The sequence below is a fragment of the Meriones unguiculatus genome, chromosome 18 (genome assembly GCF_030254825.1).
Source record: "Meriones unguiculatus strain TT.TT164.6M chromosome 18, Bangor_MerUng_6.1, whole genome shotgun sequence".
Classification (NCBI taxonomy): Eukaryota; Metazoa; Chordata; class Mammalia; order Rodentia; family Muridae; genus Meriones; species Meriones unguiculatus.
Window position 1 is genome coordinate 19,295,724 of NC_083365.1, and position 25,583 is coordinate 19,321,306.

General features: G+C 39.8%; 1 protein-coding gene across 1 annotated transcript; it reads left to right on the forward strand.

Annotated features, from left to right (window-relative positions):
- Positions 1-3,320: 3,320 nt before the first annotated feature.
- Positions 3,321-24,982, forward strand: Slc30a4 (solute carrier family 30 member 4). Its single transcript, XM_021645069.2, has 7 exons — positions 3,321-3,984; positions 11,582-11,728; positions 16,837-16,990; positions 18,324-18,528; positions 19,161-19,266; positions 20,075-20,209; positions 20,856-24,982. The coding sequence occupies exons 1-7, from the start codon at positions 3,594-3,596 to the stop codon at positions 21,008-21,010; spliced, it is 1,293 nt and encodes a 430-aa protein (XP_021500744.1). The 5' UTR covers positions 3,321-3,593; the 3' UTR covers positions 21,011-24,982.
- Positions 24,983-25,583: the final 601 nt, after the last annotated feature.

Genomic DNA, 25,583 nt, shown 5'->3' on the forward strand with positions numbered 1-25,583 from the left:
TCATATACATCCAACAGCATCCAGGTGCTGAAAAGGGGAACACAATCCAACATAACCCTCTTGTGGCCACACACTCGGAAAAGAGAAAAGCACTCTAGAGAAAAGCATTCCAGAATGCTCAGTCTTGAACCTGTTGGCTAAGTGTTTCAATTTTTAAAAACGTTTTATGTTCCAAATTTTTAAAATTTTTCCACTTTTTTTTTCCAAAATTTTTCCAATTTTTCCACTTTTTTTTTCAGACTTATTTCCAAGGAGGAATTTCCCCAGGATGTAGAGGCCTCACCGCTCTTGGTGTTCTCTGAAGAGTCTCTGTCCCTCCCAGGGCTCTAAATGCTTTTCTTCAGGAGGTTTCATTTGTTCACAGAAAAAATAATAATAACAACATGGAAGACAATGCAGTAATTATTGAGTCTGAGCACCGAAACCATTTGGAATTGAGTTTCTGCTCTGTTTCTTATGATCTTGATCAAGACACTTAACAATCTGAGACTGTGCCTTTACCTATATAGAAATAACACCTGTCGATGATTGAGCACTTACCAAGTGCTAGAACGTATGTATCCTGTTTGACATGATTGTAGTCTTAATCACAGTCCTATGAAGTGGGTACTATTATCATCTACATTTGATAGGCAAACAAAAAAAGAGATTAGTCTGCCAGAGACTATTGAGTGGTGAATGGTAAAGCCAGGATTCAAAGATAGGCAATGTGACTCCAAAAGCCATGTTCATAATCACTACCTCCTCCCTAACAATGTTTAATAGCTCACTGAACTAATATAAGTCAGTCCCTGCATAGCACCTGCCACATATAAGCAGGTCCTAAGTAAATACTAGCTGTTTTATAATGTTTGGCTTTGCTACCAAGAGATAGCTAGGCCAGAAAACAGGTTTTGATGTAGATTTAAGTCTACCTCAGCTGTGTTTCTTTCGGCTATACCAGCAAGGTCTCTGGAATTATCTAAACAAGCTACATATCATGCATCACTTCGCTGAAAGATAGGCCAAATGGTTGGTGAAGTTTCTCATGTGTTACAAGGAAAAAACAATCTTCAGCCTGGAGATTTTTATATGGGGCATATAAAGCCTCCTATAAAAGGATGCATACCGAGTAATAGCTAGAAGAATTGTAGGCCATGTTGATATGAGAGTCATGTTTCAGCAGCTTGTCTGTTTTTATGAACACCAAACACAGAGAAATAGGGCTCTACGTGTGGTTATGTTCCATGCCTATTGACAGAAGGCTATTTGACCCATTTGAATGGATGATGATATGCCATGCAATTGGTATAAGGGCAGGCTTAGGAACAAGACCCCATGTGATGGAAGAAGAAGAAAAAAAGAACGAAAGAGTATTTCCAGGTTCTGAAGAAGTTTGAAATATAGTATATTCACTATCTATTGATGTTTAAAAAAAAACCCAGAATGTATCCTAAAACAGCAGACATTCATTATCTTATGTGGATATTCATTATCTCACGTGTATCACCTGCATGTGGCCTAGCTGGGTAGTTCTGGCCCAGGACTTTAGTTGTCCTGAGTGAGCTCATCCAAAGGACTTCCTAGTCAGGGCTGGAGGGCCCACCGCTAATGGCTCACTCGCCTGGCAGTCCATGAGGCTAAGCTATTTCTCATATATCTTCCATAGCACCAGGCAAGTTCACCATGATGTGGTAGCCGTCTCCTCAAAGCACAGGAGACCCCAGAGAGAGGAGAAGGAAGTAGCTGTCATACCTTTTATGACCTAGTCCGCTAAGTCACAGTCACTTCTGCCATATTCTACTCATTACAGGGCATATGCCATGATCAAGTGCTGTCTGCAAGTAAAAGGAGGGGAACTTAACTCTATCTCCCAAGGAGCAGGGCTATCACAGAATTGATGGACACAGCTTAAAATTACCCGAAAGTTTTTATCGTCGTCACATCACTTTCTCCAGGATCCAGTGAGACAAGAGTAAAAACAAAACACAACACATAGCTCCAGCCCTCCTCAACACAGCTGGCTGTAAATGGCCCCAAACAACCCATGCTTTTATTTCAACTATTCTTGAGACATTCCCATCCTACTACCTTGAGGTTGTATTCGAGAGACTCTGATGACACTCCTGAAACACTACAGGCAATAAAACGGGACATTAAAAACAAGAGAACAATGTATTCCTCTGATATTTGGAGCCTGGGAGAGTAATCCCCTGGTAAGCTCTCTCCCTTTGGCTATGGCCAGAGTGTCCTGACTGATGAAATTCTAGGTGATAGTCTTCCCTTCCTGTTTTAGGGGCCCTAACTTGCTCTCACGCCGGAGATTGGGCGGGGCGGGGGGGGGGGGAATGACGGGATTTAGGAATGAGGGATCACTCTGGAACCCAAAAGTAGCCAGTGCTCTCAGACAGGATTCTAAGTTGTCAACAGAATCTTCAGAACAAAATGCTTCACGTGATTTTTATTGTATTTTTTTATGAGGGGTAATTTAGTAAGATATAAAGACTTTTAAAAATACAGTTTTTGTAAACACTGGGAAAGTAGGAGCTTGCAGGACACCATAGGTAGGCTGGAAGCGTAGCACAGTAGGTAGAGCACTTGCCTACCACGCGCGAGGCCCTGGATTAGAACCTATGGATCTCAAAAGGAAAGAAAAGTAGAAGCCAGGGATTTGCACATTAGGTAGAATTCTCCCAACAATGTTGTCTTTAATCTTGCGTCTTGAGGACATTTGAGAACGTGATGAAAGACAAGGAAAATAAGCTCACACAATTTTGCCCAAGGAGCGTAGCCGTGAGGGAAGACACACGCTTGCTGAGAAACAGTAAGCATAAGGCAAGCCATAGAACTACTCACTGACCCTCATAGTCTTGTTCTAGCCTTTTGGCCAAGCTAAGCGGCAAATTTTGCCAGTGGCAGAAGAAAGGGTACCAGGATTCCCAGTTTGTAAGAAAACACTAAATGGCGTTTTCCCCAGATCATCCATAACCAAGATCGGACTTAAGATTCCCGAGTCCCATCTCCAGTGGAGGGAATTCGGAGCAGTGACACCCAGCCCCGGAGGGACCTTGGCGTGGCACAGCGGGATGGGGTTGTGGGGGGGGGGACTCAGAGCGCACAAGACCCCGGAGAGGGAGAGGCGGGGCGGGGCCAGGGGAGGCGGGGCGGGGCGTGACGCGCGGCCACGCCCCTCGGCGCGCCCCCCAGCGGCGGCCTGCGTGTCGGCGCCGACCCCTCCCTCGCGCCTCGCGGGCGCACGCACCGCCTCGCGCAGGGGCCGGAGGAGGCCGGGCCTGTCAGACCCGGCGGCCGGCCTCCGAGCGGCGCGGCTCGGCGCGGCGGGGCTCGGGGCGGGCGCAGCGGCTCGAGCTCGGCCTCAGGTCCCTGGCCCGGGACGCAGCAGCGCGAGCCGCCCGGGCGGGGATGCTCGGCGGCGGCGGCGGCGGCCCGCGGGGAGCCGGAGCGCCGCCGGGTCCGGAGGTGGCGTGCGCGATCGGGGCGCGGCGACGAGCGGAGCGGGGCTCGTCCTCCTGAGGATGAGCCGGGAGGCGCGGCGCAGCCCCGGGGAACCCGAGCGCCGCTGAAGGCAGAGCCGCCGGCCGCCCTCCGCTGCCATGGCCGGCCCCGGCGCCTGGAAGCGCCTCAAATCCCTGCTGAGGAAGGACGACGCGCCGCTGTTCCTGAATGACACCAGCGCCTTCGACTTCTCGGACGAGGTGAGCGACGAGGGGCTCTCGCGCTTTAACAAACTCCGGGTCGTGGTGGCCGACGATGACTCGGAAGCCCCGGAGAGGCCTGCGAACGGGGCGCACCCGGCGCTCCAGGCCGACGACGACTCCCTGTTGGACCAGGACTTACCTTTAACCAACAGTCAGCTGAGTTTGAAGATGGACCCCTGTGACAACTGCAGCCGGCGGCGCGAGCTGCTGAGGCAGAGGAAGGTGAAGACCAGGCTGACCGTGGCTGCCGTCCTGTACTTGCTCTTCATGATCGGAGAGCTCGTAGGTGAGTCCGGGCGCCCGCCCGCCCGCCTGCTTCCCCTTGACTTGGTCCAGCTGTTGGCCGCGCCTAAGCTGAGGCTGAAACTTTGGCTCCGGGGAAGTTCGCTGGGCGTTGGGGGACCTTCGCGGGATGTGAGAGAGGACGCGGGACTCCAGAGTGCGGTGCCCCGCCAACGGCCACCTCTGAGAGCTCACCTGGGCATCCCGCAACCCCTCAAACAGCGTGCCCTTTACTGTAGGATTTAGGGCGTTATCTTGACTGTGCACCGTGTAACTTCCCTTTTTACAGATTCTGATAGGACGCCAGGTTTAATCTCTCGGCCCCAAATCATTCTGACATTGTTTAGAATCAGAATTTTGTAGTATCCAGGGATTGCTACTTGAACTCCATTCCGTTTTCACCCACAAGGGTTTCTGAAGGGGTTAAATTATGAGGCCACCTTATTGGGGAACGGGAGAACCACCTGCAGTACGAGACTTTTCTTTCCCTCTACCTTCTGGTTCTTTGGTCTCTTGTGCCATTGCCTTCTGAGCGTATAGAGGCAAGGGCTTTACAAAACTCAGTGCTGCCAACTAACTGAAAGTTCATTATTAAAATGAGTAAAGTGAGCTCTCCTCCACAGCTGCAGGAGCTACGGTGTCTTTCTCATTTTTAATTATCTCAGACAATAATTTCTCACTCTAAGGTTCTTAGTTTTACTGTCACATTACTTTGTAGTTGTTCCTTCGTATCCAAGGTGGATTTCCAGGAGTCCCCTCTAGAAACCTGGATCTCAGGCTGCCTCATCCAAAGATGCCTTATGTAAAGGTCCCTTACGTAAAACGAAGCAGTTATTTGCATATAACCTACATATACGTCCTTTCTGTACCTTAAATCATTTGGGAATTACTTTGACTACCTAATACAAAATAGATGCTTTATAGGTAGTTCTGTATTGTTGAGAGATGGATGAGCAGAGCAAGTCTGAATGGTGAGGCACTGTTACTTTTTCAGCTGTTTTCCATCTGATTGATGGGATCCATGGATGCAGTATTCACATACAGAGGACAAGCTGTATGTGTATAGTATAAAGTAACATTAACAGAGGACACGGTTCTCTCATGTCATCTCTTGTGAACCATAACAAGAAGAGACCTGGCAAGCCAGATTTGAAATGCTTGGATGGAAGCTGTGAGTGGAAGAGTCATGTACATTCTCTGCTTAATGTCATATCATTCTTCCTCAGTATGATCACCTTTTCTCAGGTCTCTCGCTCTTCTGCCCTTAGGGCTTTCATATGAGTTGATCCCTCAAAGGTTTTCAAGCTTTTGTTGACTTTTGTAATAAGAAATAGACAGTAGTAGAAACATGGGAACATAGGTATGTACATACCCACATATAAATATGTGTATATTATACAGCAAACACAAATTGTATATGCTATGTTCTGATGTCTTCAGTTGTCTCAAGACCCACTAATAGGCTATCACCCATCTTCCAACTTTTTCAAAAATGTTTATGTTAATTTTAATTACTATATGTGTGGGGAGGGTGTGAGTGATGGGAGGGGTGAGTATGTGCACGTGAGGGCGTGAGGGCAGGTGTGTAGAGGCCAGAGGCATCAGATCCCCTAGAGCTGAAGTTACAGGTGGTTGTGAACTTCCTGATGTGGGAACCTGAACAAGGGTAGCAAGTGCTCCTAACCACTGAGCTGTTTCTCCAGCCTCTGGCCTGAGCTTTTATAATCCTGCCTTTTCCCAGATCGTCCCTTGGCTGGTGCATTATTCGTATTTCATTTCAAAAGACACTGCTGAGAGACTTGTGTCTGGCTGTCTGGGATAAACCTCTGCCACCTTATTTTCTCACCTGAATTCTAACTACATGTCTTTTATTTGTTTAATGTTTTTTTTTTTGTTTTTGGTTTTGGTTTTTTTTTTTTTTTGCTGGAATATAAGCTGACACCCTAATACGTAAAAGAGTAAATGATACAAATTAGACATAGTAGATGAGCTTTTGTTGAACTTTTAATTACAATTTTAATTCTTAGATATTTAAACATGCTTATAATGAATTTTAGTCATTTTATACACCCCTTCTCTCTCTCATCCCTCCTCCCTTGCCCGACAGAACCCTTCTTCCCAACAAGGCTCCCACTTTCATGTCTTTTGGGGGTATGAGACCCACTCACTTACTTTAATTGGGGTGGTTTGTGTGAACATTAGGGAAAATTAGTTATGAAGTGACTTCAGTGACTACACCACTGAAGAAAGTGGCACTCTCTTCCCCAGAAACCACCGACTGTCCCTCGTCCCTCAGGGAGAGGTAAAGCTCTATGCATTCCTCTCTTCTCCTGCATGAAATGTTGACAGGCCCAGTCCTTTGCAAGTCTTTTTCAGGTGACCATGGAGGCACTGAGTCCATGGGCCCAACAGCTATGTCATATCCAAGACATCTTTTTGTGGCACATCTCTTCATCCTCCAGCTCTGAACTCTTTTAACCCCCCCCATCCTTCCACATGTTCGCTGAGCCTCAGAAGAGGTGGTGTAGATGTTCCATTTAGGGCATTCTTCTGTTAGAGAAGTATGCATGTGTAAACTATAAAATACAAATATGGCAAATTGCAGTCAGAGCAAGATCTCATGACTTCAGCAGACTAAGGTCCATGGACTTCTCAAACTCAACAGAACTAAAATACTCACCATTCAGACTTTTTGAAGCTGATATTAAGTATTTGAAGTTAGTCGCAGTAATCATAATTTTCTCTCAAAATTAATTTAGATGTAATTTCACTTAAGTAAAAAATTAATATTTAATTATTCTGACTTCTCATTTCCAGAGTATCTTACTTGGTAAGAGCTTTGCAAAAGCTGCAATAAGCATTTCCTTTCTAACACTGACTTAATATCCAAATATAGAATCTTTTGTTAAATAATACAGAAATGATAAGAACTGTATTGCTCAGAATGTTACCTAGAATTAGATCAGCTCTGGTAGAGTGCTTATTAAAATGTGTCCAGAGAACTTAGAAATGAATCATCTTACGTAGGAAATATGAGCCAATAAAAATAAAATCATTGAAATATTTCAGAAAGGAGACTTGATTTTGAATCTTGGTTTGCCTTTGACTTGCATTGAAGAGGGCCTGTCCTTTCCTCTCTTCTAATCAGCAGGTCTCCTTTCTGAGTAGCTACATGTTAATTTGTGTGCACTGTCCTGAATGTTCTAGATAGCTAATGGAGAACCTCTGAAGTTCTTGACCTAATATAGTTATTAAATAAATAACTAAGTGATTAAATTTTAAATTCAAATATTCTTAAGCTCTGTGAAGAAAAAGAATACACATATTAATCACTGGGATATGATTTTTGCATGGGATAGGAGCATTTAAATCCACCAACAAAAAGGATATTAGGAATCATCCAAGCAAAGAAAACAGCCTGTGCAAAAGTCCCAAAACCTTGAGTTGTTTGTTTTTGGTTTTTTGTTTTTTTTTTAAGAAACTGAAAGAAGATCAGTGTGACCAGTAGACATAAAGGAAGGAGGCAGAAAGACCAGATAAACAAGTCCAGATAGACGACACTGAATGAGTGCAGTTTTTGTTCTACATACAATGGAAGCCAGTGAAGGGCTTTAAGTAGGAGAGTGACTTTTTAGAAGATAGTGGTGGACATTCTGTGGAGAGAGGACAAGAATGGAAGCAGACTTGAGAGCTCTTGGCTAGAAACAAACCAAAGTATATGCAGAGAAGTGTACTGGTGGGAAAACAGTCTCCAGGGAGTGGGAACAAAACTGTCAGATTTGGACAGGGTAAGGGGAGAGCCAGATAGATACATAGGGAGATATTCATGAAGTCATTTATGAAGTAGAAAGAGAATGCAGATAGATACATAGGGAGAATACAGATGGATACATAGGGAGTCGTTTCTGAAGTGGAAAGAGACTGCAGAGCAAGATTAGGGTATGGACTCAAAGGCTGTTTTAAGTGTGTTTATTTACATAAATATGCAGACGTCAAGTGGAACTGTCTGGTTGGCTAATAAATGTAAGCCTGTGCTCTAGAAGCTAGACCAGCACAGTATAGGATGCCCACAAAATAGACAAAATTACCTGAGAACACACACCTTGAAGAACTTCACCTTAAGGAAGGCAAACAGATGTCTCAAAATCCAAGGAAATAAACTACATCAGTCCCCTCTCTTACCACTGATGTCACTTTCTACAGTTTTAATTGATTACAACAGCTATAGCCAACGTTATTAAATGGAAAATTCAAGGACTAAACAACCCGTGTTTAAACTGTTCACTGCTGTAGGTATTATAATGGAATCTCAGAATCCTGCTCCATCCTGCCCAGGATATGAATCATGCCTTTGTCTAATGTATTCACATGTAATTTTATTGTGGTGTATTGTTACAGCTGCACAATTTTATTATTAGCTACTGTGTTTCTTACTGTGCCTAACTAATAATCTAAACTTTATCTTAGGTTCCTACAAGTAATAAACACATACACACACACACACACACACACACACACACACAGTATTTGGTATTATCCAAGATTCCTGGTGTCTAATGAGGATCTTGGACTACATGCCTTAGGATAGGATGAGGAGGACTACTGTATTTCAAAGTGGAAATAAGAGATCTTCTTAGATATTCAAAGATATTCTTTGGAGTTGGTAACAGAAAAAGCAGTGTTTTGCATTTTTTATTGGAACTAAAAACACATAAATTTATATAGACTGACTTTTAGGTAAAGAGCTGGTATATTTAATTTTGCCCTGTCTCAAAGTATCTCTTAAACTGTATTAAAGGGATTCAGCCTGCTGCAGGAGGGGATAAACCTACACAGATGGGAAAAACTAAAGAGAAGAAAAATAGCAAAAGTCTTGGAAACTAGAAAAGAAACAGACAAAGCTAACTGGCTCACTACACTCAAGAAAGCCATAACCTCAATTTAGAACCAACCCAGACCATGCCACAGTAGTGGTCCTCAGCCTTTGCTGTGCATTGCAGGCACATAGAGAACTCGATAAATAAAACCCAGAGTTGCACCTTCAGAAGTTCTAATAAGGGAGGCTTGGGATAAGGCTAGAGCCCAGAGCCTATATTCATGTATGTATTTGTGAGAGTGTTGCTACTGTGTAACCCTGACTGGCCTGGAACTCAGTATGTAAACCAGGGTGGCCCCACCCTCAAAAAATGCACCTGCATCTACTTCCTAAGAGCTGCTGTTAAAGACATGTTCCACCATGCCTGGCCAGCATTTGGATTTTTGTTAGAACCCAGGGAATGATGATGCCTCCCCCACAGGACCCACACATAAGACTGCTGCACTAGAGCATCCTAAGCAAGCCAGATTCAGCTATGCTGGTACCTCTGGAAGTATGTATGTACAAAGAAGACGAAAATAAGGACATCTAGAAGGAAAAAAAAAAACAAAAAAAAAACCTGTTTTAAGAACCAGTTATAAGCTAGGCATGGTAGAGCATGCCTGTAATCCCAGCACTTAGGAAGACAGAGACAGACAGAACTCTTGTGAGTTCAAGGCCAGCCTAGTCTACAAAGTAAATCTAGGACAGCCAGAGTTACACAGAGAAACCCTGTCTCAAAAAAAACAAAAAGAACCAGTTATAACCATAAAATTAGTATCATCAGAGATAAGATCATATCTAGAAAAGAACAGGTTGTTCTACAAAAGAAATTCAGGGTAAAGGGGAAAATAAAAACCTGTTGACAATAAAAACTTAAAAGAAACTTGAAAACAGACAAAGAAGCAAAAACTCATAGCAAAGTTAGAAAATGAGGGACAGGCATGGTAGTACATGCCTTATGTCAGTGCTTGGGAGGCAAAGGCAGGCAGATCTCTGAGTTCAGGACCACTTTGGTCTACATAGTGAGTTCCAGGCCAGCTAAGTCTATATAGTGAGGCTGTCTCAATAGATAGATAAGAGATAGATACATACATAGATGGATGGATGGATATAGATATAGATATAGATATATAATGAGCTAAAGTACTCTCCCAGAATGGAATAAAATTAAAAATTGGAAAGAAATCATGTGTGTGTTAATATACATACATACATACATACATATGGAACTTATATGGTCGTCCCTCATTTATACATTGGGATATATTCAAGATTCCTAGTGGATGCATAAAATCACAGATTGTACAAGACCCTAATACATATTGTTTTATGTTGTCATAACTGAATACCACAGATGAAGTAATTTATAAAGCAGAAAAGTTCATTCAACTTGTGTTTCTGAAGGCTGGAAAATTCAAGACCAAGAGGCCATATTTGTTGAAGTCTTTTTCATAGTCTCAAGGCAGTACCGAGGGTCACATGATAAGGAAGATGTTCCTCATTCAAATCTCTTCTTCCTAAAAGCCATTGAATTGAGGCTCTGCCCTTAAGGTCTCATTTAACATTACCTCCCAATGATCAGTTTAAATTTCCAACCTCTTAATACTTCATAATAGAGATGAAACATGAGCTGTGATGGAGACATTCAAGGTCTAACACACATACATACCATATTTATTCCTATGCCATCAATTACAATAAAATTTCAAAATATCATCTTTTGTTCCTCTCTTCAGAGATTATTATCTGTATTTAAAATAACAATCTTAATATAAGCTTAATATAACAGTCTTAAAATAAGCTAAGCTAATTTTACCCTTTGGGTTGATCCACTTTATAGAATTCTTCGATGTCATTTCATGTTCAACACTTCCTGAATAACAGAAAATATACCTTCTTTTATTTATTTATTTTTTTTTTATATTCAGATAATGTACTTATTAACTCACTGTAGTCATAGAATTAGTAATTCAAGCAAAACTTGCCATCTTTCTTTTGTTTTTACTGTGAACTGAGTGGTTAATTTTATGAATTAACACTTTGAAGACCCAGTTAATAGAAACGGGGTTTTTCACCAGAAATTTGTACAGTGAGCCCAACATATCTGTAGGGCTATGTCAATAGTTTCAGCTGGAAAATATTTGGAAAAATATTATGTCTGTATAGAATATGTACAGACTCGTTTTCTTGTAGTATTTCCCTAAATGGTGCAGTATAATAGTTACATCATATTAGATAGTATTGGTAACCTAGAAATAATATAAACCTTAAGTTGTATTTTTTTTTAATTTATGTATTTATTTTAATACGGTATTCTGCCTGCATGTGTGCCTGTGTACCAGAAGAGGGCACCATCTCAATATAGATGGTTATGAGCTCCCTTGTGGTTGCTGGGAATTGAACTCAGGGCCTTTGGAAGAATAGCCAGTGTTCTTAACCTCTGAGCCATCTCTCCACGCACAAACCATAAGTTTATATCTACAGCCTGTGTACAAATACATCATGTAAAATGTTAAGATACTTGAACATGTGCGGAGTTTGATACCCAAACGGGTTTCTAGAACTGTCCCCATATAAACTGAAGGATATGACATACATACTGTTTTGCATGAAATTTTAGAAGACTTTGACTTATTTGTATCAGGATAGAAATTCAGTTCACAAAAACATTTTATAGGATGTTGTGCATTTCAGGTTTGATTTCTTACATTTTTGTAGTTAGTCTTCCTTCCCTTTCTTTCAGGTGGATATATTGCAAATAGTCTAGCAATTATGACAGATGCACTTCATATGCTAACCGACCTCAGTGCCATCATACTCACTCTGCTTGCTTTGTGGCTGTCCTCAAAGTCACCAACCAGAAGATTCACCTTTGGATTTCATCGCCTAGGTAGGTAACATTAACTTTCTTTGGCTTATAATATTTTAATATAAAGCCACAATGAGCTATGACCCTGATAATCTGAAATATTTAAGGTGATAATGGGTTTGCACAAAACAAATGAAAATAAATAATGAGACTAATCCAAAAAGCTATCTTCCATGGAGCATCCCTCTAGGCCTCCCTAAATAGTTTGTACAGAATTGTGTGGTTACAGTTACTTTTCAGACATCTCCCTATGTCTGAAGAGGCTTACTTCTAGTTTATTGAATCAAGCAAAACCATTTGGGTAGCTCACTAATAAGCATTTGCTGCTTCTTTATGCTTTAAATTTTTCACCTGAAGCCCATATTAAACATTTTCATCATATGTACAACATATACTCTATGACTGACCTTGCCTTGTACCAATGTAACTCAGTAAATACAATCATAATGTTTAATTTAGAAGTGTTTAAAGTCTATATTACCATCTACATAGCTCTGGCTCTTACGGTTGCTGTGGTTCTAAACTTGTTACTTACTCTGACAATATGTAAGATAACTATCTGAACTATTTTATTAAGGGCCATATCAATCGATATTTGCAAAAAAAATTAAGAATTTTTTAGTTTGAAAAGCTCAGCACTTTATAATGCACATTAAAGAATTGAGAGAAAAATAATATTCTTTGCCTTTTTTGAATAAAGAACTAAACACTGGCTATTGCCTTGAGATTCTGTCTAAGGAAGCAGAAAATAGGAATTGGTACTTCATCAATGAACCAAATCAAACACCGTCTGACAGCAGTAAATATCAGGGTGGTTTAACTGCAGTTGTTATCTTAATTCTGTTGTGTAGATGTTTTCTGTCTTCTCTTAAAGATCACATTTTCTGGGGCTGGAGAGATGGCTCTGTTAAGAGCACATGCTACTCTTTTTAAATTTTATTTTTAAATAAAGGCATTCTTTGAGTTTTAGACTAAATTTTTTTTTATGTTTATGAACATTTTACCTGTATGACTATGTATCACTTGTATGCCTGGTACCCAGGGAGGCCAGAGAGGGCATCATATCCCCTGAAACTGGAGTTACAGACAGTAGCAGGCCTCTATGTGGGTACTGGAATTGAACCCAGGTCCCCTAGAAGAACAGCCTAGTCTCTTCATTGCTGTGCCATTCCTCTAGCCTTACACGAACTGCTCTTGCAGAAAAATTCAGTTCCCAGCACCCACACAGGGCAGCTAACAGCTGCCTGCAACTTCAGCTCCAAGGTGATCAGCTGCCTCTGGTCTTAGCAGTCATTTGCACTTATGCATATACCAACATACAGACACACACACTCTCACACACACAATTGTGGTTTATTGATTTTAATTGGTGTTTTCAAACACCCATAAGAGGTATCCTAGAAAGCAATGGCTTGATTCAAATCCTTGCTGTCTCACTTTCTATCAGTCTGATCTTGTGCAAGTTCTGTAACATCTGGATGCTAATAATAGTGTCTCCCACGTACAGTTATTAAGGGCAGTAAGTGGAAAGCATTCAGAATAGTGCCCAACACTTCAAAAGAAATCTTCACTCTTTATTTAATCTGCTTCACTTATTCTCTCAAAAAAGGTAAAATGAATTCAAGGCTTCTGTGTAACGTGTATGTATGTATGCAGAAAAACCAGTGTAAAGCTCTTTAGAATATCCAGTCTTAAAGATATTTGACTAGTTTTATCATAATTTAATAATCTACAACCTGTGGTAAAACAGAATTTGTACTTCTTAGAAGAAAAGAAATGCGGAGGGCCAGTGGGAGAACTCATCACGCTTCTCTTAGGGCTGTCACCACAGGGTCTTAAATCAGTGTACTTTTTCTTTTCCTTCATGTAAAGCTGTGGATAGTGTGGTTTAGTGTGGATAGTGGATAGATCCTGGTTTTTCTTTACAGTGTGGTACAACAGCAGCAGATTTATGTCAGGGGAGAGAGAGGACTGAAGCCTTACATATTGTTTTTAAGTGGGCATATCACTTTACTCAGATATAATAAACTTGGGATTTAATGAAACCACAATGAAAGAAATTTCACAAATTCTCAGGAGGAGAAAGATTCTTTTCCAGCGGGGCAATGTCACTTTGAAGACAGCAGCTCCCCGTTCTTCTCTGCCTCTCTCTGTGTAGATGACCTTAGTAACTGGCTTATGTGGCATTTCTTCCAGATCTTCAGGGACTGCACTGATGTAAAGACTATAGGAAGCTGCATTGTTTGTGTTTGGGGTAGAAAGCAGTATTTATAATGTGATCATTTAAATCCTCAGCCTATGTTACTAGCAAGATGATAGCGCGGGTATTGTTCATATGTTTACTGAGCAGATATCATGGTCAGAGACCATGATGTGTCTTGGACATCATTTGGCTACAGCACTAATTCTATGTAGTTTGTTGCTTTATCCCCCAATGCTGGAGGAACAGAAAGCATTAATTAAAATTTTCCTTTATACAAGCATCAAAAAAAAAAAAATCCTTCTACCTAGTTGTGATTCATTTTAACAGCTTCCTCCTACCTATAACAAAATCTGTGCCTTTTATTATTCATAGCTTATTGCAAGTTTAATCACATCACATGAACTTTTATAGGAAAAGAACTGAGTTCTAGTTCTAGAAATGGGAGTTTAAATAAAGGCCTAAGGAAGACATGAATGAAGTGGTCAGCATTGGATAACCATAAATCAGCGTGACCATAGTTGGCACCATAGTGTGATGTTAGGGAGTAATAAGAAAGCAGCAGGAGGAGACATGATTTGGAATAAAAGGGGAAAACCCAAATACAGACTGTGGACTTCAGGTTGGCATTCTGTAGTGACCCTGGGCCACTGGAAATTCCAATAACTTCAGCTTGAGTGCAGTTGGAGGTCCCTGGCTGAGATAAAAGACAAACAATAATTTGGAAGTCCTAAGTAAATCCAACACACATGCCTGTTGTTTTCATCCTATCCTCAATTGGAAGAAGGCAGGAGAGAGTGGAAATCAAAGTGGAAGAGAGGATATCGCTCTGTTCTTACTTATTTTTATAGATCTCTAGAACATGCCTTAGATATTTGCTTAGTTCTTTGTGACAATAGAAAGACAAGTGCCATGTAATTTTAGTGAAATATGCTTGTTGATGGCATCATACCATCAGCAAAGTTAACATTTACGCTATACCAGCAATTTTGTAACACCCACCAATACATACATGCTTCTGTTGAGACAAATCATTATTCATTCACTGAATGGATACCCAACAGTTACTACTGAGTGAGTGAATAATAGGATGAGGAGACATGGTGACTATTGTATGCACATAGATACAAATATAATCACAAATTGTAGTAAATGCTATAAAAAGAGAAAGACACTGTGCTCCAGAATAACAAAGGATCCAGTATTTTCACCTTTTCTTTGAAGCTTCTACTTTGGCATTTACAAGCATTTTTAAATGTATACTAACTTTCATATTTTATAGTACAATCAAACTTGATAGTCTTGTATATTTTATGTGTAGCTCACTTAAATTTTCTTTTTTAGCAGTTACTGGCCATTCAGATGCAAACTGTTTATTCTCTGTGTGGGAAAGGCAATGTGTATGCTTTGATCATTGACATCTGTTTCTATTTTGCCTGAATAAAAGATCCTAGAAAGCTAGATATGGTGACACGTGTCTGTAATCCCAGTACTTAGGAGACTGAAAGAAGAGGAAAACCCTCAATTCAAGGCCAGCCCCGGTTGTGTACCAAACCAGTTAGGGATACATAGTCAGACCTTGTCTCAAAAAAAAAAAAAAATGCTGTCCTCAATGGCACGTGCCCATAATCCCAGCCCTGGGTAGGCAGAGGCAACGGGATCACTGAGACTTTGAGGCCAGCCTAGTCTATAGCACATTCCAGGCCATTCAAGAATTTTTTTAGACCTTGTCTAAAACCAGAGCAAAACAAAATCAAAATATCTAACAGAAGACTTGTAGTCACACTTCTTATTCTTCTCCAATTGTTTAATTTAGCCATATAGAGGATTTAATTATATGAATGCAAAGTAGAAAATATGTCATTAATGTGAAACTAGACTTTGGAACTTCCATAAAAGTGTTCTTTCAAGCTAGTGGTGTCACACCCTTTAATCCCCAGTACTTATGAGGCAGAGGCAGGTGGATCTCCAAGTTTGAGGCCAGCCTAGGACAACTAGAGCTACATAGAGAAACCTTGTTTCAGAAAAAAAAAAAAAAAAAATCTTCTTTCAAGAATGTTTAGGGACTGGAGAGATGGCTCAGCAGTTAAGAGCTTGGCTACTCTTCCAGAGGACCCAAGTTCAATCCCCAGCACCTACATGGAGGCTCTCAACTGTCTATAACTCTAGTCACAGGATCCAGTGGCCTCTTCTGGCCCCTGCAGGCACCAGACAGCACAGGCTACACATACAGCCATGCAGGCAAAACACCCATACAAAGTAATAAAATAAGATTTCCTTTTATTGTAGTTGTTATTGAGAATTTGACCATTTCTTCCTATGATAGATTACTCTTTATTTCCTTACCTCTTTTATAAAATTTCTTTTCTTACCCATTTTTTTTCCTATGGGTTATTCCTTTTGTTGTTGTGCTGTTCAGACCAGGTTCCTGTGTCCCGAGCTGGCCTTAAACTCAATGTGCAGTTGAGCATGAGGACCTTGGGTTCCATTTGAGCTCATCTTACGGGTGATAAGATTGCAGATGCACCTCCAGACCTGGATTAAGCTAGAGACCAACCCAGGGCTTGATGCTGAGCTATATCACAAGCCTGCGTCACACTTTTAAGTATGCTTATTTTGTTAGAAAAGTCATCTGCGGCCACATATTTCCATTTTTTTTTTTTTGTTTCTATCAGTTTTACCTTGTGAATGACCTGTAAATATTCAGTAATTTGGGATATAAATAGAGGATGGGGCTGAATTAGTTAAGGATCTAGATCATGCAAGCTGTTAAATACTTTAAGTAAGAAAAATGTTGTGTGGTAAACATAGTAGTGCTTTTACCTCCTTAGAGAAAAGAAAATGTAAGCAAAAGATTGAACAGTGTCTAGTTAGTTTGAAGTATAGCAGCTGTGCTGAAGATGCATGCGCTTTCCATCTTTCCTTCTAGAGGTGTTGTCGGCCATGGTCAGTGTGATGCTGGTTTATGTACTCATGGGATTCCTCTTATATGAAGCTGTGCAGAGAACCATCCATATGAACTATGAAATAAATGGCGACATCATGCTCATCACTGCAGCTGTTGGAGTTGCAGTTAATATAATGTAAGTACAATATTTGTTCACATAATATGACCTAAAAGATTATTGTGCATCCATGTATTCAAACTGAAATATTTTCATATTTAACAACATAGCATATCAGTTTTACATAGAAGTATAATAGAGCATTGTAAACTTATTAGCTTGCTCATGTGTCTCAGAGTTTAACACTAAGGAGTTTAAGTAGAACCAAGTATATTGTTTAGTATTTGGTACTTTCGTGTTAGCTATATTTTAAGGGGTTTTTTTGCATTTATTTCATTTGTGTGGGAATTCACATACATGCTATTATGCACACAGGGAGGTCAGAGGACAACTTCAGGAGTCACTTCTCTTTTTTGACCATGGGGTTCCAGGAATCAAATTCACATTGTCAGACTTAGCAGCAAGCACCTTTACCTGCTGAGCCATCTCACCAGTCTGTTACCTGGGTTTTAAAATCACCGTTCCCTCCTCAAAACTACTGAAATAAGTTTTATACTTAATCATGTAGAGCAGAAGTTAGTAGACTTCCTGTAAAGGATGGGTGGGGTTATGGATAGAGCTTGGTAATCAAGCACTCCCTAGCATGCATGAGGCCCTGGGTTGATTCGGGCACTTTGAAACAGCAAAAAGGCTGGTTAGTAATTGTTTTAGGTTTTGAAGGCCACAGTTTCATTTGAAGTGATGGAACATTGGTGTTAAGAATGAAAACTCATATTCACTGTGTGAACAAATATGTATACCTTAATAAAACTTTATCTTTAAAAATATAGCCAAATGTGGTCTAGTGGCCTTAGTTCACAAATCACTATCTATTGGCTTCTATTCAAAGTGAGAATGAAAATTAGAAGTCTCTGCAATTGCCTTTTACCATAAAACCCTATATAGCCCTCCTATTTATCTCCTAGAACTTCCTGCTTTCCTTATTTGGGCCACAATATCGTCCTTTTTCAAATGCATGAAGCCCATTTTCCTTTTAGGCCTTTGCCTGCTATTCTGCCTAGGATACACAACCACCATTTGCTCTTGACTTCTGTAAGTCTCTGCTCAAATGGCATCTTAGAGAGCTATTTCGTGCCCACCCCACCCACCTACCCAGTCCCTTGGGACTTCATCTTCCAGACTTCCACAAAGCTGTATACAAAGCTGTTTCCAAGGCATTTCACATGTCAGTGTGTATTTGCTTGCACCTCTGATGTCCCATCCAGAACATAAGCTCCATGAACTTAAAACAATACTTGCTGTGTAACAGGTACTTAAATCCTTATTATATGACTGTTCTGCATTGCTCCATTACTGACTGAATAAAACAATAATTTTAGAGAAATAATATATTTTCTTTCATTTTTAACAGAATGGGGTTTCTGTTGAACCAGTCTGGTCACCACCATTCCCACTCTCATTCCCACTCCTTGCCTTCAAATTCCCCAACCATGGCATCTAGTGGACACAGCCATGGGCAGGACAGCTTGGCAGTGAGAGCTGCGTTTGTACATGCCCTGGGGGATTTGGTACAGAGTGTTGGTGTGCTTATAGCTGCATACATCATACGATTCAAGGTAAATTGTGCACTTCCTATTTCAAAAAATTTAACTTGAGTATTTAAAAAGCTAGTTGCCTCTCATCAATGTACCAGACACTAGTGCTTTTCTATTCATTTTCACTGGTGTAAGATTAATTGGTGTCGTCAGTTACTATCAATAAGCACAGAGGGATCACCTTGCCAGCTGATTTACCTGTAGTTGGCTTTGACAGCATCTTCACTGTAAAACTCAGTGTTAAACCTTGTCACCGAACCACTAGGTAATAGGCTATGTTCTGAGGTTCTCATCTTTGCAGCAACTCTAAATTTTAATTCAGTCCTCTTCAATATGAGCATTTTAACCCAGATGGCTGATACAGTTCTTTCCAGCTTCAGTATCTTATGCTTCTGAGTGAAGGATTCAGAGAAGTCACAGAAGAGAATAGACACAATGATTAAACTTCTAGAAAAGACACACGAGGCAGGCAAGTCATTTGAACAATCTTAAGAGTAAAGATGTTTCTCAATTACAGTATCCAAGTTTTAAAATTATTTTCCAATCCTGAAAAAGAAATAGAAAGAGCAGGGACATATGCCTTGCTTCACTTTGTAGTGTGACTTAATGTCTGTCTCTGCTTAGTCATACAAATTTCATCTATTGCCTTTTAGCCAGAATACAAGATTGCTGATCCCATCTGTACATACATATTTTCATTACTTGTGGCTTTTACAACATTTCGAATCATATGGGACACAGTAGTGATAATACTGGAAGGTAAGCACTCATTAATACCCTACTGTGGATTTACCCCCTTCCTAGTAGAGACTGAGTCAGAGGATGCTCTGGACAGGAGCCACATCTTGCATTTTACTGATACTCTCTTTACATAGCAAACAAGCTGTGCAGTCCGTGGGCCATGCACTTGATCCCTACATTAGGTAAAGCAGTCAGGTGACTTATGACATTTACAAACAGAAAAGTGTTATCCCAGCTAGGATAGAGTGCAGCTTTTGATTCTTTGCACAATGGTGCCTTGTGGTTTTTATTTAATTCCTTCATCTCATGTAATTTGTGTCTTTGTTATACTTTTGGCATCTTTGTCATATTGAAAGCATAAAGACAAAAGTTCTCAGCAATAGCTTTTCATTATCAAATGTTTCTAAGCTGGACATGGCAGCACACACCTGGAATTCTACCACTCAGGACTCAGAGGAAAGTGAGCCTCTGTGAGTTCAAGGTCAGCCTGATCTACATAGGGAGGTCCAGGCTAGCCCAGGACTACATAGTGAAACCATGTGGGGGAGGGGAGGATAATTTTTTCCATCCTAGCTTATTAAGGTTAAGCTACGTGTTGTAACTTGATTGCCACTCCATTTTTGTGAGAATTGACATTTTAAAGTATGTATTGATCTCTTTATATTTCCTATATTTTTGTAAGAATGTCCACAATTTATCATAAAGTACAAACATAGCATGATAAATTCATTGGAACTGAATTTGAAAAAAAATTGTTTTCTTTAAATGTAACATAAAACTTTCCTACCAATGTAAACTTATAAATTATACTATTCCAAACTAATAGGTGTACCAAGCCATTTAAATGTAGATTATATCAGAGAGTCGTTGATGAAAATAGAAGATGTGTATTCTGTGGAAGATTTGAATGTCTGGTCTCTTACTTCCGGAAAATCCACTGCCATTGTTCACATGCAGCTAAGTATGTTGCTTATGGGGTTCTCAGGTATCTGTCCTAGGAGCCAACATCTGAGCTTATCATATGTGTGATAAGCTTATCTGATAGATTTAAGGGAGGGATGAGACTCTTCGGAAAAGGATAACAAGGGCTGGGAAGGTAGCTCAGAGCACTGGCCCCTACCATGCATGAGGGGCCCTTTGTTCAATTCCCAGAATTCCAAGTAAATAATAACATTTAATGTTTTTGCTTCTTTGAGAGAAGATATTACAAATTGATATCTGCCTGCATTTTAAAGACACTATATATATTTGCTGTGTCATCTTTTATATAATAAAAGCCAAAACTTTTATTTAAACCATTTCAGAACTTGATGGCTTTTTTTAAATCAAAATAATATATGCATTTAATTCTTTCTTAAGGAGCATGTAAGGTCTTTAAGCAAGAGGCTTGTAACTGTTTCTAGCATTATTTCTATTGAGCATGGACTGGAAAGATGAGATAGTGAGAAGCTATTCTGGGCTTATAAACTGCCTTCTGCAGTAGAAAGGCTTAGAGGAGGAATCAAATGAGCATGTGCTTGTAGTGTGCTATTCTTTCTTCTCTGTATCTCCTTTACAAATGTATAGCAGCACACAATAAAGAATATGATGTTTTCTTGATATTGCAGTTCCTGGAAGTTCATCAAAATGGGAAGAAGTACAGTCCAAAGCTAAGCATTTGTTACTGAACACATTTGGCATGTATAAATGCACTATTCAGCTCCAGAGTTACAGACAAGAAGTGAACAGAACTTGTGCAAATTGTCAGAGCGCCAGTACTTGATTCTGTGTTCTTGGGGTCTACAGCCTTATTTATCCTGCAGTCACAGGCTTGAGAGCAATAAATGCAAACGTGCAGAGTTCCTGACAGCTGTGTCCATGTCAAGCACCAATCTCTCAAAAAAACAGTCACTCCAGTCTGACTGATATCTGCATGATTTTCAGACAAAGTTCCAAAGTACTGTTTACAGAGTGAGCTGTAACTCTACAGATACCTCATAGAAGACAATCCAAGACGATACTTCATCCATTTGACAGAGTACACAAAATGTACAGGAAGACTCAGAATTCAGTATTTGCATCTAAAACTACTTTTTTTCAGGCCTTTTATAAAGACGTCAGTGCTAGCAAACTCAGTGTTGAATTGTTCCAGATTTTTGTCTCTGTGTAATCTTGACATCCAGTTTCTGGAATTGTGTTCTCTTTTTATAAAAAATTAGCCCTCAACAGAATTCAGAAAGTAATAATATCCAGAAAATGGAATAAGCATGTATTCCTAAGTGTTTCCGAACTATTTTATTTCACAAATAACTCTTAATGTTACTATTGAAGTCATACTTTATAAGCAGATTTTCCAGATATTACTAGGCTTTGAACCTCAATGTTTTTGATTATTTGTAATATTGTTAGAAATATTCACATAATGTCACTGTCCTTAAGTTATTTAGGAAAAATTTAATACAATTAAGAATGAGTTAGATTTAACCTCAAATTACTTTACCATATGATCTAAAACAGAGAAGCAAATGGTAGAGTATGGAGTTTGTATTTCTGTTTTCCCTGAAGATCACTCCTGTGCTTTGTGTAGAATTGTCTTAAAAACAGTAAGAGACAACAAAGTTTCAATAGTTATCCATTGTCCTTTTCAGAACTGCCAACATTTGTTAGTAACTGTTTGCTTACTATGTTGTTCTCATGTGTACACCAGATAGTCTACATGCATCTTTCAGAGTAGCTATGGAAGGCTAAGGTTGAGTTTATTACTGCCTACCTTGTGGAGTACCCTTGTTACTCCAGAGAGAATTTCTTTTTTATGATATAAGCTAGGGGTTCTCCATGGATTACAGAAACCCCCAGGACAGTCTTGAAGTTTTACCGTAGTGCCATAGCAGAAAGATGCAGAGGAGTTGGGTGGAGAAAGTTCTTTGGGAAAACAAAAAGTAAAGCATTTTTGGTGGTTGTTTTTACCATGTGTGCACAAAAGAACTGAAATGAGGATGGACATTATTTGGTCGTTAAAGCTGTGTCTGGGGAAACAGTGTAAGTATTTCCAATCTCAAGGGAACATAGTTGGCAGCAGTTGTGTTAGAGACAGCCATGAGTATCCATATTTCATTCCCAGCAGTTGCTTTGAGATGATCTCTTTTCAATGTAAACACTTTAAGTGGCTCCTGGCTCCCCTGAGAATCCAAGTAGAGTAACAATGTCCCAAACAAGTTGTGAATTGAAATCCTAGGAATCCAAATGATGTGTAAATGAAGAGAGGGAAGTGGATTTTATCTTCTTATTGCAGACTTTCCCTGTGTGTAAAACTGAAAGAAGAAAATCTGGATTTACCCAAAAGATTGTTGGGAATTGATAGGATCAAAAACCAGCTAATGTTACCTAATAAAACTAAGTGGATGTTTGTTGAATTCAAAATTTACTTTGAAAAAAAAGTTTACTTCCTCAAATTTTTATTGTGAGGCCATTTAAAATTGTAAGTATTTGAATTTCAAAATTTTTTAGAATATCAACTAAAAAAATAAAAAAATAAACAAGGATAAGCATATGAGTAAATGACTGGCATTTAGGTGGCTGCCTGAGCATCTGTGGCCTTAAGTATCTAGGAAAGAAAGAGAAAATATGTATTTTATATTTAACATTTCCCATGTCATTTGCACTCATTTCTTGTAAACATCCATTTACCATAATGTGTGCATATCTGGATTTTCATACTGACTTGTTTCTTAAGTTATTTGGTAAAACAGCCTAAAAATCAGTTTGAATATAGAAAAATGTTTTCATAAAATACAGAAACACTGAAAACTTCTGTTAATCTTAGCTATCATATTCTGCTCCAAGTGGGCGTACTTGAAGTCTGTGCTTTAGTTTTGTAGCAAGAGCTAGGCTTTATACTTTACTGGGTTCACAAGATAGAGAACTGGTAGATTTTACTTTTTAACTTGTCAAAACCCATAGATGAGGTCATTAACTCAGCAGTTATGCCAGGAAGTACACAACTGTGAGGTCTGACCCGTCTTTTACCTGTTGAACCACAATGCACAGTGGTGCGACTTAGCTAGCTGGGAGCTCTTTGCTCTGAGAAAAGCAGAATGCAGTGCTGATATTGCACTGAGACACACCACAACACGAAAGCCTGGCAATTCTACAACTTTGGTATAGCCTAAGGGAGTATTTGCAGATAATCAGTTACTGTGGACATTAACCTGTGTGTCACAACTCAAGCCCTTTGCAGTCTTTTGTTTTAGGAAGACTGTCTGACTGACAGTCTTGCTGTCTTAAGAAACATACCGAGAATGCAGTTGCAAAAGATGTAATTGATAGAACTAGAAGCTATTGTAATTCTTATGTACAGCTATGTTAACTTTCCACAGCTATAGCTCTTAATGTGAACACAGATTTTCACATTCACAGCTCATCTCTGCATTGTTTACCAGGTCCCTGGATTTCTTGGTTGACTGTTTCTTTTCATTTTGGGGTAGGGGTTTTCCTTCCTGTCTCTGACATGTTTCCCGATTATATGATGCTCAGTATTCTGTCGTAAGCCCAGGTGGCCTACCTGTCTGTGTTTGTCTTCAGGAAATCCTTTCCCAGAGTGGACACAGTGAAGAACAGATAGATAGAAGAGCTTCTCTCTCATTTTGAAGAAAGAACTTTCAGCCAATAGTTAGAAATACGTTTCCAGGTGAGAACAGCTTTTAAACAGTAGATCATCTCCTGCCCAGGATGTCTGCATGTGAGCTTAGGAGAGTGTGTGGGATAGAAATAGACTGAGCAGCCACTGTGAAAAATTTTGAGTTTCTCAAAATGCAGGTCAGCACTCTTGGAGATTTTGGTCCTGAAGCATACATCAGCTATACCTGGCTTTATGTATTTATGATCATTGTCTCATCATCATATGTTCTTATAGAATCTGAATCCTTTTGAAGTACAGTTCTAGGCAGAATGTGCCTCCAGAGTGTGCCCCTACATACAATACCATTTGATTCAGTTCATCTTTGAACCATGCTTAGTTATAAATGAACAGTGACATCTCACTACTGTGTTGAGGAGAAACAAGTCTGATCTCTAGGTAATTGGCTTAATATCTCTGTAGCCAGAAGACCATTTGCAAACTCTAACTCCAACTCCAAGTCCGTCAAGTGGATCGTATGGGCCAAGGCTTCAGATTTGATTTTGCAGTTAGATATATTTGTGATATCAGTGGGAGCATGCAAACTGGAGAAAAGAAATTGTGGGAATTCCTCAGTATTATGTGTCTCAATTTAGGCAAGCCAATTCTTGATTACAAAAGGTTTGTTGGTGACCAGCAGTCATTTTCTGATTTTTTTTTTATTAAGATTGGTAAATGTTTATGGAGACTTTGCCAGCTAAATGCATGACAGTGTCAATTTAAATAGTGCAATCAAGAATATCCTGAAATAAATGCAACCCAAAGTTGAAATGTGCCAGTATGCCCCTTTTCTACCCAGAAGATACCTTGTATTTGGAAAGTGTCTGCCTCTCTAAATAAATATGTGATTAAATAAGCCATATCACAGTTTAAGAAATTGTATATACTTTCCTGTATGCCCCTCCAAAAACCAAGTATTTTGCATATGATTGATTTTGGAAAGATTTTGAAGCTGGGGTTTATCTGTGTAATGAAGATCAGATTCTTTGTATATGTACTGTATTTGCAATTTTCAAATGAAATTTCCTATATAATTATTAAATAAAGTGTTGTTTTGCCTCGTGGTTTATTAACTTAAAATGTACAGTCTCCTAAATTTCTGCTGTTTTCATTAATTAATGGTAGAAAGCCTTAAAACATTCTTATGTAGCTTTGTAGTCTCAAACCAGTGTCCTCTTCAGTATTTTAGAAATAAGCCTTTTTAAAAAAAAAAAAATCTCCTAGATAGGATAAAATATTTAAAAAAACCTTTCTCTCTTGCTGTCAGTCACTTGTAATGCCCTCCACTGACAGAAAACCTGCAAAAGGGACAGAAGCTACCATGAAGGTCAGACTGTGTTAAAATTCTGAGCAGAGCCTATCCACTCTTCTGTTCTGGGCCAGTGGTGAAAACCCTCCCTGCCCAGATCTTGCTGACAGCCATGTGGATTTTGCCTCTCTAATGCTTTTAATCAGTGTGCTATTTCATGATGTGGAGATTATGTGAACACTAAGTTCCAGTGGCCGTCATGTCCCTGGGAAAATGTTTTACTCATCGAGCTTTGTCACCGTGGCTGCTCTCATGCTGCGATGGCAGAGTTGAGTAGCTGGGATGAAAGCCCTTACCGTGGGAACTTGGTAGGAAAAGTTTGCCATGTCTCGTTGAGACAGCATGATGCAGGACTCCTACTTGGAAGCTGTG